Below are 21,176 nucleotides of genomic sequence, written 5' to 3'. Positions count from 1 at the left end.
ATCCTGTCCTCTGTGCTCAGTCCCACAAGGTCTCTATCCTGTCCTCTGTGCTCAGTCCCACAAGGTCTCTATCCTGTCCTCTGTGCTCAGTCCCACAAGGTCTCCGTCCTGTCCTCTGTGCTCAGTCCCACAAGGTCTCTATCCTGTCCTCTGTGCTCAGTCCCACAAGGTCACCGTCCTGTCCACTGTGCTCAGTCCCACAAGGTCACCGTCCTGTCCTCTGTGCTCAGTCCCACAAGGTCTCCGTCCTGTCCTCTGTGCTCAGTCCCACAAGGTCTCTATCCTGTCCTCTGTGCTCAGTCCCACAAGGTCTCCGTCCTGTTATCTGTGCTCAGTCCCACAAGGTCTCCGTCCTGTCCTCTGTGCTCAGTCCCACAAGGTCTCCGTCCTGTTCTCTGTGCTCAGCGTTTCAAGGCCCTAGAGCAGGCAAGCAAGGGGTTGAAGACAAGGGCGAGGATGCGGAAATCTTGAGCTAGGAACTGGAGACAAGTCGAGCCAGTTCAATCTACCACAGGAAAACTATGAACATTAGCAGCATAGGAACTGAGCATTATGTGACATAAGTACTATGGTATACCGAAAACAGGTTGCACCTGGGATTGAAAGGAATGGAGCTAGGAGAACCATTACAAGGAGAAAGTGATGCTGAAAATGTACACAGAAGTGACCAGGGTTGAGTAACAAGCATTGGTTCTTAGAGAGTGAATGGGATTACACTTTTGATCAGAAGCTGGACATTGGTTGCAATATTGTCAAGTGTTACAGTTGAAAAGGAATCTCAGGTATAGATATTAGCTGTGATCATGAGGACAGGACATGGACCAAAAGACAGAGGGGAGGATGATGATGACACAGGTATTCACAAAGTTGTCCTTGTGGGGGTTGAGCTCTGCTCTTTCGACCTGCCTCGTAACTGTCAATCAATCAATTCCCCCCCTCCCAGGAAGCAGCCCATAACAGATGGTTAACTCCCAGGTACAGGTACCTATTTACTGCTAGGTCACAGAGTGAACAAAACTCTGCCCATTTATTTCCACCATGGCCGGGGATCGATCCCCGGTCCTTAAAATTACAAGTCCCAAGCGCTGTTCACTCAGCCACGGCCCCGGTCCATATAAGATGGATACCTTAAGGAGGACCTGCCAAGACTTCTAGATAAATCTAGTACATAAAATGCCTGAAGCAACAAATAAGCACAGTGTTTCGGGCAAGGTGTGTTAGGAAGAACAGAAATAACCCAGACAAACTTATACTAATTGAGACCAAAAGCATAAATTGGAAAAAATGGAATAATTAAATGATGGCTGGAACACAGAAGTAATTTTAAAGAAATATGTAATGTTCATTTAGTTAAGCTTATAAATGGCAGATATCAACAGTTAAAGATGGTCAATCATATTTGAAAATAACACGTGGGTTGACATATAAAGGGTAAGGAAGGTTACATGGAGTTTATTAGGCAGCACTTAGTTTTTATCTTAAAATGGTTGAGAGAGGTACAGCCTTTGACACGAGTGGGAAGGTCATTCCACATTCTCGGTCCCTTGATGTGTAAAGCATTTCTAGTTTGGTTAAGTCGCACTCTTGGAATATCAAATGGGTATTTTTCTGGTGTGATGCCCATGAGTTCTGTTACAACCTTCTAGGAAAAGATTGGAGTTACATAAATAATATATAGTACACTTGAGACAATGTGCAGTGACTTAAGAGACCCGAGTGCTAAGTATAAATTAAATCTTTGAATGTTGTCTGAGGCCAGTATTTTAATAGCAGATTTGCTATTATTTAACTGGAAACTAAGCCTCAGCTGGTCAGCCTCCAGTTTCTCTGCAGACTGTGCAACTTCTGTTTGCCTGCCGTGGAGGGAATTATCAGGAGAAAGTGCCAAGCCAATAACTACTATATAGCACTTGGAAGGGGTCAGGATAAGGATTTGGGATGGGACGGGGGGAAAGGAATGGTGGCCAACCACTTGGACGGTCGGGGATTGAACGCCGACCTGCATGAAGCTAGACCGTCGCTCTACCGTCCACCCCAAGTGGTAATGCCTGCTGTGAAGCTCATTTCCAACACTGTTTACCCAGGTCTTTGATCTCTGATATATATAAATTGTTTTAAGTTCAATTTGGTTTGATATATTTAACCATTCTATAGTCTGGAGACCAAAATGAACTGCATGATACAAATGCCGCCCAACAGGCAAGATGAAGCTGGAGAATAACAATGTTGCCAATGTTATGAAATTAATTGGCAATTCTCATGCCCGAAAACGCTTTGCGTAATAGTGGCTTTAGGCATTGTATGTACTAGCTCTATCTATAAGTCCACCAATCTTTGTAAAAATTTCTTGTATGTACCTTACCTAAATAAACATTTATTTAATTATACAGTAGTATCATTTTTCATACTGTACATTTATGCATTAATTTTTTGGCTCAAAATTCCTACTGTTGTATATTTTTGTTTTGTTTTACATTCAGACTTCAGAATTTCAACATAGTCCAATTGATATCTTGTAAATATTATAATTACTTTAATACAGAAAATGTAGGTTCCTGGCCCTAAACTGAATCTGCTAATCTTTTGTCAATTTTGAAATCCTGTCAAGGGTCTTGTAGCAATTGTCTACCAAATTTTTCTTTCCCTATTTTAGTATCGACGGCAAATTTACAAATGTTGCTGTTCAATCCTGTCTAATCAATATATGATATTGTAAATAACAAAAGTCTGAGGGCATGAGGTTCAAGACACACTGCCTGCAATGGTCTCCCACTTGGACTTGGCTCCGTTCATGCTAGCTTTCTGCTCTCTGAAATAACGAAGCTCAAATCCAACTTAAGGTTCAACCTTAAATTTCGGTGAATATTTGCTAGGAAGGAAATCCAGCCAGCCTGGCAGTTCTGTAATGTGAAATAAAGATATACTAAACATATTGGTAAATGTTTATTGTGTAAAGTCACATTTAGCAGCTTTTTATGTGAGACACTCACGTACCAAAAATGTTGCTGCTAGTTATGTAGAGTATAATATTTATCTGCAAATAATAATATTACTGACAAATATACTGTACTATCAAACATGAGAAACATGTTTGAAACCAAAAAAACATACCTTATGTACAGTTTGGAATAATTCAAGTACTGTATGAAACGTTCGCTTCATTCCATGATTATCATTTGCATAAACTATTTTTGTTTATCATATGTTGCACTGCATTTTGCTAATTTTTTCTACGCACACCATGGTGGACGGTAAGTACGACCATCCCTGTCCGCCAGTACAGCATACAGTACGTGAATCGGAGTCTTGAACTGTACGCACGAAACATCGGCATCTGTCATGGCACATCTTTCTGAATAAATGCTTTATTAAGTAATACTGTAATGTATAACTGTTCCATATTTAACATTATTTCTTTGTCAGTAATAGTATTTATACTATTTCCTTTAAACAATAATTTGGTTGAACTAATCAAAAACAAGATAAATATAACACTCTACATCGGTGGCAGCTACTAGTGTAAGCTTCCTGTGAATAAATACTATGTACAGCAAAGCAAATCTGGATTGTTTTTATAATAATTTCATGTCGATATGTTAATGAGTATAACTTATTATTTGTAATTCAAAAGAAAGTCCTTTGTGGAAAGTCTCTGAATCAAATCCTACTACTGTACTTGTTAATCCAGATTTACTGAAAACAGCAAGCTCTACAATGCTACACAATACAATTTGAGAGGACCAGTAATTACCAATCATAAGAGTTTGAATAAAATTCAGTCCTTTTGTTACTATGTACAAATGCTGAACCTTTACAGTTTTCATAGTTTTAGTACTTACTGATCTAATCCCATATGATTCTTCCACATGTTGGAAATAAAAATGTTTCCAAACAAAGTATGTCGTTCCTGGTTGTAAAAAATGATCTATATACATATGAAATAACTACACTGATACAGTACTGTAAATCACCAAATACACCATCATTGACACTAATACCTTATGAGCTATGAGCAAAGGTGGGCAATAATTCTGTTCTATGCCGTTACAAAACTCATCGTTAAAAGTCACCAAGACAAGAAGCAGGAACAAAGAAGCATGTGGACGCTGAGGTCACAACACCCTTGAAATGGGTCAATATATCCCCAGCAATCACTCCACAGCAAACACTGTGCTGAAGGTCCTATGGGCCCTTCCATCAAGGCAACATTGGAGGTTTTGATTTAAATTTCCACCAGATGGAACTAAATATAAATACAGGTTTTTGAACAATACATGACCATCTCTGCTCTAAGAAACAGTACAAAGTAACTGCGTGGGAGGGGGAATAAGTCTGTACCGGCAGAATAAAGCGGTACAAATTCGAGATGCTCTTCATGCCATGCATCTTCTATTACAATGTGTAAAATGGGGGGAAAAAAAATTGCAATTTGCAAGATACACCTCTTAAAAAGATATTACATGAGCATGTTATGCATAATGAGTAAATGAAGCCTATCTGCATCACTGAAGATTAACTGGCTACGTATAAAAGTGACAAACATTGTATATGGACCCCTCTCACTTTGGACAGAATATAAATGTACTGTGGTCCTAAATACTTGTGTTCCATTTCTCAACAACATGAACATAGCAACCAGTCAATATATACCGAGAGAAAACTATTTACCTAAAGGGACTGAAAGCAAGCATTAAAAAAAAAAAAAAAAAAGGAAAATATTGCCGAAACATTAGTCCCATACGTCTGTATATGTAAGCAGCATATGTTACAAATACTCTTTCCATAGGAAGTAATCTGTCTATGGATAATATAAAATAAAAGCAGTTACCAGTGTCATGATGGTTGCTATGAAATACAACATTGAAAGGAAACTAACCTATGTGAATGTTTCCAAGCTCCTCTAAGATAATATCAATCACAAAAGCACTACAACAGCCAAGGTGTCCCGCACAGTCAGTGGTTATTGTTATGACGAAAGGCAAAAGAAACCCGATGGACCTAGAACTGGTTAACAGTGCTGATAACTCCCAATACAGGTAATATTGATATTGTTCACACTTAGATATTCAATATACGAGGTGTTTTCCCCATAGTACACGAGCCCTAAACCTGCACGCGATATTATTATCACCCGGCAATAACTATGTCCTAATTAATAACATGACCAAACAAATCTCAACATTATCACAGTATATATGCAGTATATATATATATTATATATACTGTAATATATATATGTATTATATACTGTATATATATTATATATATATATGATGCATTTGCCTCTCGCCATCCACTTTAATATACCCCCATGAACCGTGATACAAACAGCCAGTACTGTAATATAACACAAGACAAAAGACATGCACACTTCTCAACTATTGGTTAGAATGAAAGACTAGAATGCCATGTAAAAATATAGGACCACCTTGTGGGGGATCTCTCTTTAGTAAATATCTCTTCACACAATTATGACCATTTGCATACATTTACTAAAATGTGGAACTGTGTATGTACTGATGTCAGTACATATGAACTGTGTATGTATCGAGTCGATACACACTGAAATTGATTTGGTACCGAGGTCAGTACATGCTAAATGTAGTATTTACCAAGGTCGGTACAGATTAAAATTTGCATGCACTGAGGTCAGTTACTTACTCTGGTGTATGTATTGATGTCAGTGTACACTGAAGTATACAAGTATACTAAGGTCAGAATATGCCAGTGTGTGTATGTACCGAGGTTAGTACATACTGAAAGAACTTGTGCTGGTTGCGGAAGCAAGAGAATAACCGGCAAAGCAAGACAGTAGAGGAGGAATTACCGACGGGTTATTTTAGAACATATTGCAACTTGCTAATTAAGCAAGTACAAGAATATAAACCTACTTGTATAGAATTAAAAAAAGAAGTCCAGAAAAGTAAGTCACAAACATCACTGAGGTGGGAAAAATATAAACAAGACAAAACACAAGGCATCACAAAATTTAGGAACGAAAGAGCGACAATCAACATTCATTATTCCCAATGGCCTGGTCGAGGACCGGGCCGCGGGGACACTAAAACCCAGAAATCATCTCAAGATCTCAAGAAGATGGCTAAATTAAGTATAAAGTTTTTTGGATAATGCAGAGAAACTAACAAAGTAAAAGTTATCACAAAGGCCATCTGGATATAGGCAGGAGAATATTACCGGGTTACCATGTTCAGCCAAGACTGGGAACAACAGTAAGAGGCGGCAAAAGTAGGCCTATAGCTGCCAGTTATATACACAAGCAACATGAAAGAAACTGAAGGTATATTACTTTGGTAATAAAATTAGATTTTATCTCAAGTCATATCATGGTACTATTTTTGTATTTGAAGACAAAATAAAAGAAAGGGACTAATTGAAGGGCGCTTCTCTACCCGAGCGTGGAGATCAGCCCGAGACGAGTTGTAAACCCCCACATGAAGTGACCAGTATCCCAGTATCCTTTTAATTAATTGCACAATCCAGACCAACTGTTCCCCTAATGAACAGTTCTTTTCGTATGTAATACACCTTAAAAAAAGAGTAGCAGGGACTACCAACTCGATCACACAACTAAGTGTGGAGTTCTATGCCAAACTTTTATGGCAATACACACTGACATGCTACACCAACTGATTAATATCAATTAACGAATGTGATAAGGCTAGCCAATAGGTACTTGGTTGAATCTTAACTACACATGATTAAAGCTATTTTTCAGTGTTCCACCACCAAGCCAGAAAGCAGCCAAGCAGACTTAAGAAATTTGAAAGATGTTCCATAAGATATTCCTTTGATGACTTCCATGAGGTACTGTGTGTGTTCAAAGCAAGATGATGTTACCTACCATACTGCAAATAACAATAACTATCTTGTCTTGGAACCCCAATACTATATCCCAAACTTTTGCGAGTTGCACGCTGGCCAAAAATAAGCACTTGACAAACTTTTACAGTAAAAATATTGGCCACAGCTATAATGCTGACATCATTAAGGTGTCTTACTCCCACAAAGGTTACAACTACCATCATGTTGACATGGGTAACTTTCTCTCAGCTCTAAAGAAAGAATTTTAAGATTGAAAAACTGCTAAGATTTCATTGGTATGCAAATACAGTAATACAAATCCCAACACGCACTGAAATGATGTATTGTATAATTTTTGTGTTTCCATCTTATAGAGATAAAGCTTACATTTTTTCAGCTGACTTTGAATTGAGATTGAGTTGAGAGTAGATTTCTATTTTGCCCAGCAGCCGTATATATATATCATGGCGTTGTCACAGATCAAGTGCGTGTGTCCACCATCAATAACAAATATCAACAAGATAGTGTTATTACAGAACAAATAACATGCTCGTCAAATTCACCATATATAATCACTTAACTAAAATTGCACACACAAATAACCATATTTATGTACTCATAAGAGGAACATTATCTTAAGATTCTTTCATTTATAGAGATGGTGTACATTTTGTGTCTAAACATACAAACACTTGGAAAAAAATATATAACAATTGGCGTCATAAACATGGAACAGTTCACGTACTGATGAAAGAGTAACAGTAGAGTATACCGGACTAATCTACAGAATGCTTCCTAAATAACTTGTGAATATAAGGAATTTTAAGACCAGTGATTTGCACATAGAAAAGTCAATAAAATACTAAACAACAACAGTATTTTGCAAGCCTAATTTACAAATTTTACAAGTGCTTTTTGTATTACAAGCACTGTATTACAAGTACTGTATTACAAGTACTGTATTACAAGTACTGTATTACAAGTACTGTATTACAAGTACTGTATTACAAGTACTGTATTACAAGTACTGTATTACAAGTACTGTATTACAAGTACTGTATTACAAGTACTGTATTACAAGTACTGTATTACAAGCACTGTATTACAAGCACTGTATTACAAGCACTGTATTACAAGCACTGTATTACAAGTACTGTATTACAAGTACTGTATTACAAGTACTGTATTACAAGCACTGTATTACAAGCACTGTATTACAAGCACTGTATTACAAGCACTGTATTACAAGTACTGTATTACAAGTACTGTATTACAAGCACTGTATTACAAGCACTGTATTACAGGCACTGTCTGTATTACAGGCACTGTCTGTATTACAGGCACTGTCTGTATTACAGGCACTGTCTGTATTACAGGCACTGTCTGTATTACAAGCACTGTCTGTATTACAGGCACTGTCTGTATTACAGGCACTGTCTGTATTACAGGCACTGTCTGTATTACAGGCACTGTCTGTATTACAGGCACTGTCTGTATTACAAGCACTGTCTGTATTATATGCACTGTCTGTATTATATGCACTGTCTGTATTACAAGCACTTTGCAGATCCAGAATAAGTGTGTATTGGCCCTGGATCAGAGAATATATAATTATATATATTTTAAGGACTTATAATATACATAATTGTTACATGTGATATATTTAAGAGATGCTTCAAAATGTTTCTCAACAAACATTTATTTGTGACATGTTATGGGAGTATTACATCACGGGTCTAGAGCCTCTGCGTCCTCCAGCGCCGGCTGACATGTCCTCCAGACTTGTCCTGGTTGATACCTGGTTGATACCTGGTTGATACCTGGTTGATACCCTCCAGAGCATTCTTGCATTAAATACTTGTAACATTTTGGTGTCCTTGTCATTTGTAATTGTAAATTTACCTTAAGCAAAACTGAACATCAGATAATGCACAGTCAAGTCTCTCAGAAGATTTTCACTTGGAAACATTAGTAAATGTCTGTTTAATATTCTGCTTGTATTATATATACCACTCTCGACTGCTACCTGGAATATATTGGGTTCTTTAAGCAGATAATTATCTGCGACTGTCAAGGAAGATATGAATTTTATTCTCGACTCAATCTCAACTAAAGTTAACAATAAAAAGTGCAAATATAACCAAATGCCATATCTACAAGACTAGCATAATGATACACTGGAAATGTAAGCAGCAAAATCATCTACCTTGTCCAGTTGTTGGGAACACTGAATCTTAGGATTATATTACATAGTATGGAACAAGTCAAAACGAGTTAAAAAATATTGTCCAATCACACAGTGTGGCATTGAGTAAGACACATCATCACAGGTTGCCTGCACTGCCCAGGCCTCGGAGATGCACAAAATCACAGTGGGGGGTAAACACCATCATCACTTCTTGCACACGTGACATGCGCAAATGCAATATGGACGAGATAAATGAGAAATATGATTATGTTATGTGCTCAAAAATATGGGGTTAAGCATCAAGTACCATTTATAATGCAGCTCTTGCTAACACAATGTATTTTTTCATAATAAACTATCCTTTTCCTATAATAATAAAAAGGTTGAGGTGACTTTAATCCCATTATGTATCTTAAACTCACACATGAAAAACACACACAGCTATTTAAGTCGGTTTTGAATGAGCTCTGGGCAATGCTGTACTCTCTCTACTGATGTGCCGCAGCAGATCACATCACACTATGGTCCCTTAACAAATGATGGTAGACAATAGATAATTAACAAAAAAATCTTATCATGAGTGAGTTTAAAATACAAGAATGTGTCTAACTGGCTTGCAAATGGCTGGGTGGGATGATTAGTCTTACACTTACTACACAACAAATTGAAATTTGCTTACGGGCAAAGCCCATCACAGACAGGCCATGAGACTGGACGAGAGCTAGCTGGCTGACTGATGACTGGCTGGCTGGGACAGTCAAAAATGATGTGAAATTATGATGATTGTGATGCTGGTGATGATGGCCAGATGCTCTCAGGGTGTGCTGCTTAAATCCCCTTAACACTTGCTCATCATTTTGACCAGTAAATTCATTATTTACACAAATGAATATGGTCAAATTCAGACAAGTCAATTCACATAAGAGTATCACCATAATCACTATAGTGCAGTCTTGTTCTGTAATTTGAAGCTATAAATTTTCTTGTGTAATATGTCTTGGCGCAACACACCCTGGCATCAACACTGGCTGAGATCACTGCCCAAGAGTAAGTCGTGCACAGCTGGTCAACCTAACACTAACAAGGAAGCAGCAGATATCATCAATGGGACCAGACTACACTTTCCACTTCCATCCTAGGTAAGCAACGGGTTATCCTTTATATTCGATGAGGACATTCTTGGTTTTATGACGAGTGAAGGTCTGGCAGTCATTAGTAGATCACAGCTGCACACCGAGGCTCCTGCGGCCGCAGGAGGCCCACTCTCAGTCCCACCCATTATCTTTGATCATGTGTGCCAGCTCGATGATGTACTTACCCTCCTTGTACTTCTGACTCGATTCAAAGGCATGTTCCTGTAAACATGAACTAAGTTAACATGGCAACAATTTAACGTTCCATTTGATCGCACAATTATGTCACTATGCACGGTACAGCAGTTTGAAAATTTGTAAATTGAATTCTTCCTGTTTATTAAGGCTTGTATTTATTTTCACTCCTAATATTAATAAATGTAATTCATACAAAACCTATTGTAGTACATACTTTATAATTTACTAAATGTACATACTGTACATTCATAAATTCAAAATCCAATTCAAATTAGTACAACCAGTATATCAACATATATAGTCCATACCTACTCTTTAGTAACAAAATTAATTCTTTTAATTAGATCATTATCTAACGTATTAAGTTTAACAACTATTCTCCATTACCAAACATGTTGATCTATCTTATCCCATTACTGACCAATCTTCCCCAGTTACAAGACTTATCTTTCACCTCGGGTACTGATTGTTTACGTTCTCAGTAGAGTTGTTATGGCACGAAAGATATAATATGATGCTCCGATTTACTTGCCCGAACTCTTCTATCACACGACTTGATAATGGTGCAGGACAGAACGAAACAATGTCGTTTCTCCATCTTCTGTTATGTGGTTTGGTCGTCATGCTCTAATTTTCAGACATTTCTCCTGGCTCTTTATTTGTGGCTGGCAACAGTGCGCAGTATGCTGCTACCCTTCCCTATGAGGTCAGAGCATGGCAGCACCATGTCCATGTTTGATACATTTATTTTAGCATTTGCCAGAAACGCTATGCATACTAGTGGCTTTAGGTATTGTATGTACTACCTCTATCTTTAAATCAAACTGAATGTTTGTACTGTAACTCTGCAACTATGTATGTACTTTTCCTAAATAAATTATAATTATTATTATTATTATCATCATCATCATCATTAAGTACAATGAATTTCAAGGCTTGCTCTCACTTGGCAAAAGCTCTCCAATTCTCTGCAGTGCACGAAATCTTCTCTGAGCAGTTTACAAGTTGATTTGGGGTCCTTGTCTGGGATAGCCTCTCCCTCTGTCTCGTTGCCTGCTACTGCTACCATTGATGCCATTCCAAAGCTGTTTGCATCCTCCTTCAGGATGCAGCTCTTCTTACCTGCCAGCTGACCATTTAGAATTGTCCATGAATCTACTTAGTTGCTCTCCCTTCTGGTGAGAGCATCTGCTCCTCAGACTCCTGGGTGGGGTAGGGATTCTACTGCACCTTTAGCCCAGGATCCAGGAGCCGGTCGGCCGAGTGGACAGCACGCTGGACTTGTCCTGTGGTCCTGGGTTCGATCCCAGGCGCCAGCGAGAAACAATGGGCAGAGTTTCTTTCACCCTACGCCTCTGTTACCTAGCAGTAAATAGGTACCTGGGTGTTAGCTGTCACGGGCTGCTTCCTGGGGGTGGTTGTCTGGTCGAGAACCGGGCCGCGGGGACACTAAAAAGCCCCGAAATCATCTCAAGATAACCTCAAGATAGCCAGGATGTGCAGTTTTGAGCAGTTTGTTACAAAGGCATTCTTGAATTTCTCTGAGGGCTACTGGTCAAAAGGGTTCATTTCATAGGCTTTTCTTTCATCTTTTTGTTGGCATATCATGTAGTGTTGCACAGTCTTCAGTAGGCTAGGTCCTTCCCTTCTGATGTCTCGGGGATTTGCTCAGCCATCTACTCCTCTACTTAACATCTTTCTTGATTTGCTGGAAATGGTGATTCAGGCTTGTTGAGGGTATCCTGCTTCTTCCCAGTCCCCAAGTGAGGGATAGTAATTTGAAGAGAATCTTTAATCTGGATCTGTTTGTTCTTAGCAAGTGTATTCCTTATCTCGGGTTCAACAGGTGGTCCTAAAGTTTCACTTCAGAGGATCTATTGAATGCTGTTTGGTACATTCCCAACCACCTAGACTTCAGAAATTAGCTAGGGATAATAAGATTGATGAAGATTAAGCCACCCAAAAGGTGGCACGGGCATGAATAGCCCATAAGTGGTGGGGCCCTTTGGAGCCATTACCAATATTATTAGCTGATACTGGAGATCTGTGGAGGTGCGACTGCACCCTACAGAAAGGTCGTGAGAGCTAGGGATAAGAATGGGAAACCTCTTATACCACTTTTAGGCTTTGTCATTTGGTTTGAACCTGACTGACTAGTGTGGTCCTTTGACATCTTAAGTCTTCTGGGGATCAAAGTTCTGGCTTACCTTAACAACAGGCTGCTTTCGTCCACCTCCCTCATTCCATTTGTCTGCAGGCCAGGGATATGTTTGTAACCCAGTTGGCCAGCTTCGGCATTCTGGTCAACTAGCAGAAGCCCTAGTTGATGCCTTCTCAGGTTCTGACCTGACCTGACCTGACCAAGACTGGTCAGGAATACTAGGATAGCCTTCTGTTCTATTGTGGTTGACCCTTTGCAGTTGAACAACCATTTACTGGTGCTAAGGTCTTGGTTTTCCCATCTCACAAGATTCTCACTTGCATATTTGACAGCCTGATCTTTGACTACATAGCTTATCCTCTGGGTGGTGTGTCTGAAGGCACTGTACAATATACAGCATTTTGGTGGGCACCCTTTTGCTGCAGTGCTCGGCATAGTCAGTTTCCACTTCAGGTTTTTGGGTTCGGTTTTGTGGTGCCCTCCTGCAGTATTGCTCAAGCTTTTCATGGAAGCGCCAGTCACGAGTCGAAGTCTCCTCACAGGGCTCTACTCTCGCAATCGAGGTAATAAGGATCAATCCCCAGGTGGGAAACAAATGGTGGGGTACATTCTTTCACCTGATGCATCTGTTCACCTAGCAATTAATAAATATGTACAAGGAAGCGGCCCCATTGTTGTGGAGTGCATCCTGAGGAAGGTCAGTAGTTGGCCTAGGAACCCCAAGATATTGGCTTCTTGTCCCCGACATTGGGAATTATATTCTGGAAATATTACATAAGCTTAAGCTGAGGGAAAGAAGCGGCTTTGACCTGAAAATCTTTCTTCATCTGCTCACAAGCACACAGATTGGAAACCATTAAAGTAAATAAAAATCTAATTAACTAATCCACTAGGGGTTTAAAACAAATACTATAATAGAAAATGATGGGGATGTTTTACAAACACATAGGAGTACATTATAAACAAATCGAGGAGTGATTATACTTACATATTTCCAACCCAGTGTTGTCTTGCAGCATTCACAGTATATGTCGGCAACAGCATGAAGGCCTGTTAAGAGCACCCGCTCCTCCGCTGGGCCACACCCAACATTCACCCTGTACACACACAAAAGACAAAAACATCAAATACTGTGCTATCCTATACAGTAAAAATCTGCATATAAAGACCACCAAGAGACAAAAACTGGCCTTTATAGACAGGTGATCTTTCTATGATCAGAACATGTACAATATTTGTGCAGTACTATATCAGTTACTGTATCATGAACAGTTTCTTTAGTATTTCACCGTCCATATATATTTAAAAGCAAGTCTGAAGTTGGAAAGCAATGCATATGCTTCTCCAACAATGTTCTTTTTGTGACAGCTTACTATTTTATAAAACCACCCCTAGGTCTCATTCTTTATTAGAGTTCGGTAATTCCTTTCCACATAATTTTTAAGTTGTGTGTGCTCTAATTTCTCAGAATCCACATTCCATAACATGGCCTTTATTTACATTGAATTCCATTTGTCCTTGATGCTCCAAGCAGTTATTTTATCTAGATCAATTTGAAGGGCATTACAATCATCTATGTCTCCTATCTTTCCCAGGATCTTAGCATCATCCACAAATATGTTCATATAATTCTGTACTCCTTCTGGTAGATCAATGATGTAGATGATGAACATTACTGGTGCAATAACTGAACCCTGTGGTACTCCGCTAGTAACACTCCTCCAGTCAGATACATTGTCTCTGATTACTGCCCTCATCTGTCTGTCAGTCAGAAAAATGTTCAATCATGTCAGAATTTTCCCTGTCACCCCTCCAGAATGTTCCAGTTTCCAGAACAGCCTCTTGTATAGGACTCTGTCAAAAACCTTTTTAGGTCCAGAGAGACATAGTCAACCCAACCATCTCTTTCCTGTAGTATCTCTGTGGCTCTATCATAAAAACTAAGTTGATTTAATGAACAAATCCACACAGGCCATAATGAGGGATCGAACCTACTTCCGAGGTGATCCCAGACGCGTCTTAGTCGATTGCGCCACAACATTGTTAAAAGAATTGCAACCGGGAGTGCTACTGCCCTCGCACGGATCCTGCAGCCTTTCCGAGACACAAACCAGGGTTTTACACAATTCTCCCATGCACCCGGGCTCTGTCAACAAGCTGTTCTACCTCTTCACCCTTACTTCAATTCACTTCCTCATGTATCATGTTATTGTGATTTCTGTGTATAGTGTAAGTAGAGTTAGTATGTTACACAGGATCTTCCTGTTTGAAAACTATATTGTCTGTTCGTTATTATGTCATTACTCTTTAGGTGTTCAACCCATTTGGTTTTAAATATTGTTTCTAGTGTATGGACTACCATGCTTGTTAATGATATGGGTCTATAATTCTGATAATATAATTTTTATGTGTTTGTAATTACCTAAGTGTAGTTAGAGTATGAGAGCTACGCTCGTGGTGTCCTGTCTTCCTTGTCGGCCAAGCGGACAGCACGCGGGACTTGTGATCCTGTGGTCTTGGGTTCGATCCCAGGCGCCAGCGAGAAACAATGGGCAGAGTTTCTTTCACCCTATGCCCCTGTTACCTAGCAGTAAAATAGGTACCTGGGTGTTAGTCAGCTGTCACGGGCTGCTTCCTGGGGGTGGAGGCCTGGTCGAGGACCGGGCCGCGGGGACACTAAAAGCCCTGAAATCATCTCAAGATCATCTCAAGAAGTATGTAAAAGTCATTTGTGAGGTATCCTTGTCCTCGACCAGGTCTCCACCCCCCAGGAAGCAGACCGTGACAGCTGACTAACACCCAGGTACCTATTTTACTGCTAGGTAACAGGGGTATAGGGTGAAAGAAACTCTGCCCATTGTTTCTCGCCGGCGCCTGGGATCGAACCCGGGACCACAGGATCACAAGTCCAGCGGGCTGTCCGCTCAGCCGACCGGCTCCTCATATACTTACTCAAAGCCTTATTTTTGTGCATTATAATACTAGATCAGGACTACCAAGATCACACCAACACTACATGATGCCATCATTTAACCATTCTAGCAAAACAAAAAATATCTAAAAAAAAAAAAAAAAGTACGTTATTGGGACAAATACGGCCAAACGGTATGAACCTTTTGTTGCAGGCGATGAGTCACAATATGTTGAGGTATGTTGACCAGACCAAACATTAGAAAGTGAAGAGACGACGACGTTTCGGTCCATCCTGGACCATTCTCAAGTCGATTGTCGACTTCAGAATGGTCCAGGACAGACCGAAACGTCGTCGTCCCTTCACCTTCTAGTGTGTGGTCTGGTCAACCTTTTGTTACATCTCACTATCAAATGGTCATCCTTTTCCAAGAAGAGATCCTACATGCAAAGCAACATGTAGGAATCATGGACAGTAATTTGAAACAATCAAATTACTTAATACAAAGATTGTTATATATACAGTAAAATGAATTCATAGTGTTTCAATTTTGTAAAAAACTGAAAATGTGCATTTATTCATTCATACCAATTCAAAATGTAGCAAGCATAAATAGGATACTCACACAGAGTTGAAAAGGTAGGCCCGGCCTTGACTTCCCTGAAATGACTGAAAAAAGAAACGGTCTTGATTATACAATTAATACAAAACTTGATTCATACTTGCACAACTTGTGCAATGATAACAGAGCTTATTTTTCATCTTGAATGAAAGTAAACTGTTAAGGCGGACAAATGTACTGAGCAACAGTTTGTGTGTTCATGGCTTTACTTAATATACAACCCTTGTACCTTCAAGTATACCTCTGTATTATGTTCTTATTCATATTTTATGAATAAGAACATATTTTATGAATATTTTATGAATACTACGATTCTTCGCGGCAGGGGATCGTATTCCAGGGACCTGCCCGAAACGCTACGCGTACTAGTGGCTCTACAAGAATGTAACAACTCTTGTATATATCTCAAAAAAAAAAATAAATAAATAAAAAATAAAATATCACTGTATTGTTATCATTATTTCTTCATTAATGCACTAAATTTATTTGATAGCTATTTCTGTATCATCGTAAAGGGATAGCCCAACCATTCATACATGCTAAACTAAGGATATCTGCTGTAGTGTATAACCCAGTGTATCTAAGACCATCTTTAATTATAATTCTTCACATTTATCACTTGGTACTTCAAACTCATTCACAATACAGTACAGTATAGTATAATATGTTGAGGTGTTATGCAAAATTTGTATCTCCATTCACTTGCTCTCACTCACAAATGCTTCTTTTGCACACTATATCCTAGTTTTCTTGGCCTTAGAATGCAATAATTCACTAATAATCATTCCTCAATTGAATTTTATGGCTCATCTCTGTATGCTGAATTATCATAAATCAGACCATATCACACAATGACCATCACATATCATAAATGCCACCGGAAGAGAGAAGAAACTGGGGAGACATGATTACCACATAGAAAATATTCATGAGCCACAATGAAAATTGAAGTATTTTGTGTGTGTCAAGATAGTGAACAATATGAGATGTGTTAAGAGGTGAAGTGGTGGAGCTAAACTCTATTAAGGGTCGAGAAGTGGGAGCCAGGAGCTGTAACTCGTACTCCATGAATACAACTAGGTGAGTACGTATACAGAACTAATTGCCAACCATCACAAACGGCATACTTTTATCACGCACCGATCATAACATATACTGTACTGTATTACGCACCGACCATAACATATACTGTACTGTATTACGCACCGGCCATAACATATACTGTACTGTATTACGCACCGACCATAACATATACTGTACTGTATTACGCACCGATCATAACATATACTGTACTGTATTACGCACCGATCATAACATATACTGTACTGTATTACGCACCGACCATAACATATACTGTACTGTATTACGCACCGGCCATAACATATACTGTACTGTATTACGCACCGACCATAACATATACTGTACTGTATTACGCACCGATCATAACATATACTGTACTGTATTACGCACCGGCCATAACATATACTGTACTGTATTACGCACCGACCATAACATATACTGTACTGTATTACGCACCAACCATAACATATACTGTACTGTATTACGCACCGACCATAATATATACTGTACTGTATTACGCACCGACCATAATATATACTGTACTGTATTACGCACCGACCATAACATATACTGTACTGTATTACGCACTGATCATAACATATACTGTACTGTATTACGCACCGGCCATAACATATACTGTACTGTATTACGCACCGACCATAACATATACTGTACTGTATTACGCACCGACCATAACATATACTGTACTGTATTACGCACCGACCATAACATATACTGTACTGTATTACGCACCGACCATAACATATGCTGTGCTGTATTACGCACCGATCATAACATATACTGTACTGTATTACGCACCGATCATAACATATACTGTACTGTATTACGCACCGATCATAATATATACTGTACTGTATTACGCACCGGCCATAACATATACTGTACTGTATTACGCACCGACCATAACATATACTGTACTGTATTACGCACCGACCATAACATATACTGTACTGTATTACGCACCGACCATAACATATACTGTACTGTATTACGCACCGACCATAATATATACTGTACTGTATTACGCACCGACCATAACATATACTGTACTGTATTATGCACCGACCATCACATATATCACATACTGTACTACAGTATCTATGAATTCTACGAATTTAAATTAACAAACTTCTCACATCACATATCACTTTTTCTTTCTTTTTCTGTTGCTCTGTATATTTCTCTGTTATTTTATTTTATCAAGATCAGTGTTTTAATGAATCAAAGATCTGATTCATTATCTCCCTGATACAGGAGATGACTTGGCTCTGGAACGACTTTTGTTGCCCGGTGTTGCACCTTCAAAGCAGCTGTGTCCTGGAAATGAGGCCTCCATGCTTGGATACAGTAATCCAAATGGGGGTGCAGGACCTTGTGCAGGACTCCGTCCTCACACAGCATGTGGTAGAGCCCACACGTGGTAACAGCATACTAGATCTTGTGCTAACAACAGAAGAGGGTATGACTGATCAAATTCTTGTGGGGTGAAAAGCTAACCCCCCCTCATGCAACCACCATATTTAAAGATGGACTACGAATATAGAAACCCACATAAAGGTCCAAGATGATGAATTCCTAGATTACCAGCGAGGTGACTCAAGGAATGAGAGGGGAACTGCAATCCATCTCTGGTTTGCAGGATGACCATGGAGCTGATGGATGACCATGGAGCTGAAGGATGACCATGGAGCTGATGGGTGAACAGGGAGCCGATGGGTGAACATGGCACGGAAGCAGCATAGTATAATTTCAAGAGGGTCATCATGGAACTCGTTCAAAAATATGTGCCGAAAAGAAGACAAACAAGAAAGGGAACTAGAGGGATGACACGAGTCGTAAAAAGAGCATTGGTAACCAAGAGGAACCTCTGGAGAATGTAATAATCCACGATGGACATCACTGATTATGAGTTATACAAATGGGCACTAAATGCGGCCACTCAGAAAATCAGCTGCTCTGGAGAAGGTGCAACACCGGGCAACAAAAGTCATTCAAGAGCTAAGTCATCTCTCATATCAGGAACGCTTGAAGGCCACAGGGCTATAAACACTGCAAACCAGGCATGACAGGGCGGATCTCATCAAAACTTTTAAAATACTGAACAAGTTAGAGGTTGTTGATCCAAATATTTTCTTCAAGTCAGTTGTAACACAAACAAGGAGCAACGGTTTCAAGTCACAATGTAGGTCTGAGAACAGGAGATGCTTTTTCACCCACAGGGTTATTAACCTATGGAACCGACATCCCTGCAGAAGCCATAACTGCCAAAACTGTGCTGAGTTTTAAAATAGACATAGTAAAGATCATCAAGACAAATGGGGGGGACCTTTGACAAGTTGCCAGCTTCCTGTCCTTGTCAAGGCCACTAGGGTTAGTGGCCCTTGGGTAAATACAGTATATGCCCAGTAGAATCCAGGTGGAATGAACACTTTGCTATGTAGCTATCATACTTGCACGTAATGACAATGTCACTCTCTTGCTGCATGAACCTTCCTTTCTACATGGAGGTATAGACAAATCTTCCTAAGTCAGTACCATTTAAGATATAAGGCAAGCTCTGAGTATAGAGCATGTGCACATGATGTCACACTATTTTGATAATGCCATATTCCCAGTTAACTCATGCCAACCTGCAGATGATGATCCTGTTCATCTCCCAAGCATATCTTAAAAAGAAAACATTATCTACCTGTAATACTCATACAGGTACTGTGGATTTAACGGTGGATGTGATTAGCAAAGGGTTCAACAATGTCATCAGATACAAGACAAAAAGTTGCAGAATTGGCATACAGTATGATCACACTCCCCTGTAAGTAACTATAACTAGCAGAAGACAATGGAAAATTAAATGCTTAACGGCCATTACTGTAAAAAGAGCAAGCCAGCATCCACATCTAGCACATAGCATCCTGACTCCATATAACGGATTTCTCAAAACAATGGATAAAATCCATCCGCCGACCTTTACTCCAAAATTCTGATTCATTATAAACAATTCTGCAACTCAACTCAAGAGAGAGAGAGACATGGCAAAATCTGGGTTATCAGTTCATAATGTCATTTCCAGCACATACTGTAGAACATTTTTGGCTATTAATTTACCTTATGGTTTACCATATGGTTTCCCATAGTTGGAGACACGAAGCCAGTTCGTCTTATAAAGGTTCTCCTCGACCAACTACTGACCTTCCCTAGGATGCAACCCACAACAGCTGCCTAACTCCCAGGTATCTATTTACCGCAAGGTGAACAGACACGTCAGATGAAAGGAAACATTGCCCAAATGCTTTCGTCCTTCCATGAGAACTGAATCTGGGACCTTTTGGCTGTTTATCACTGTACTGCAGGACCCTACGTGGTCCTTTAGAGTACTGTACAGTAAATATTACTGAAAATATTGCAGTGATATGGTATTATATATTATACAAGGGAGTTTATGTCACATTTTGTATTTTTGAGTTAAAATCATGTCATCTGGCGAGAATAGCAGTGGTATACTGGCCAAGGTTACAGAGAACTTTCTTACCCCACAAGGTAGATAGTACCATGAATAACAAGGCAAAGTTATTAGAGAAACATAATCATGGCAGTGGAAGCAAGTGGCTGGAAGAGGAGTATGGCATGGGGTACAAGTGCTGTTTCTGATATAAAAATGTAAATAAATAAGCTCATGGTGTGTGTGTGTGTGTGTGTGTGTGTGTGTGTGTGTGTGTGTGTGTGTGTGTGTGTGTGTGTGTGTAATTACCTAAGTGTAATTACCTAAGTGTAGTTACAGGATGAGAGCTACGCTCGTGGTGTCCCATCTTCCCAGCACTCTTTGTCATATAACGCTTTGAAACTACTGACGGTCTTGGCCTCCACCACCTTCTCACTTAACTTGTTCCAACCGTCTACCACTCTATTTGCGAAGGTGAATTTTCTTATATTTCTTCGGCATCTGTGTTTAGCTAGTTTAAATCTATGACCTCTTGTTCTTGAAATTCCAGGTCTCAGGAAGTCTTCCCTGTCGATTTTATCAATTCCTGTTACTATTTTGT

The 21,176-nt window shown here is 39.4% G+C and overlaps 1 protein-coding gene across 4 annotated transcripts in view; it reads right to left on the bottom strand.

The window, feature by feature from the left end:
* Positions 1-2,930: 2,930 nt before the first annotated feature.
* Positions 2,931-21,176, bottom strand: part of Ypel (Yippee-like) — a 106,370-nt gene continuing 88,124 nt past the window's right edge. For all 4 annotated transcript variants that reach the window (XM_069316810.1, XM_069316811.1, XM_045728418.2 and 1 more), the window contains 3 exons: positions 16,039-16,082; positions 13,491-13,599; positions 2,931-10,365 (listed from right to left, as the gene is read on the bottom strand). In XM_069316810.1, coding sequence (XP_069172911.1) covers positions 10,276-10,365; positions 13,491-13,599; positions 16,039-16,082 — 243 coding nt within the window. In that variant the 3' untranslated portion in view covers positions 2,931-10,275. The remainder of the gene's footprint in view (positions 10,366-13,490; positions 13,600-16,038; positions 16,083-21,176) is intronic.

This window comes from Procambarus clarkii, chromosome 85 (assembly GCF_040958095.1).
Source record: "Procambarus clarkii isolate CNS0578487 chromosome 85, FALCON_Pclarkii_2.0, whole genome shotgun sequence".
Lineage (NCBI taxonomy): Eukaryota > Metazoa > Arthropoda > Malacostraca > Decapoda > Cambaridae > Procambarus > Procambarus clarkii.
Note: the sequence above shows the minus strand (reverse complement) of the source record. Positions and strands in the feature narration are given on the sequence as shown.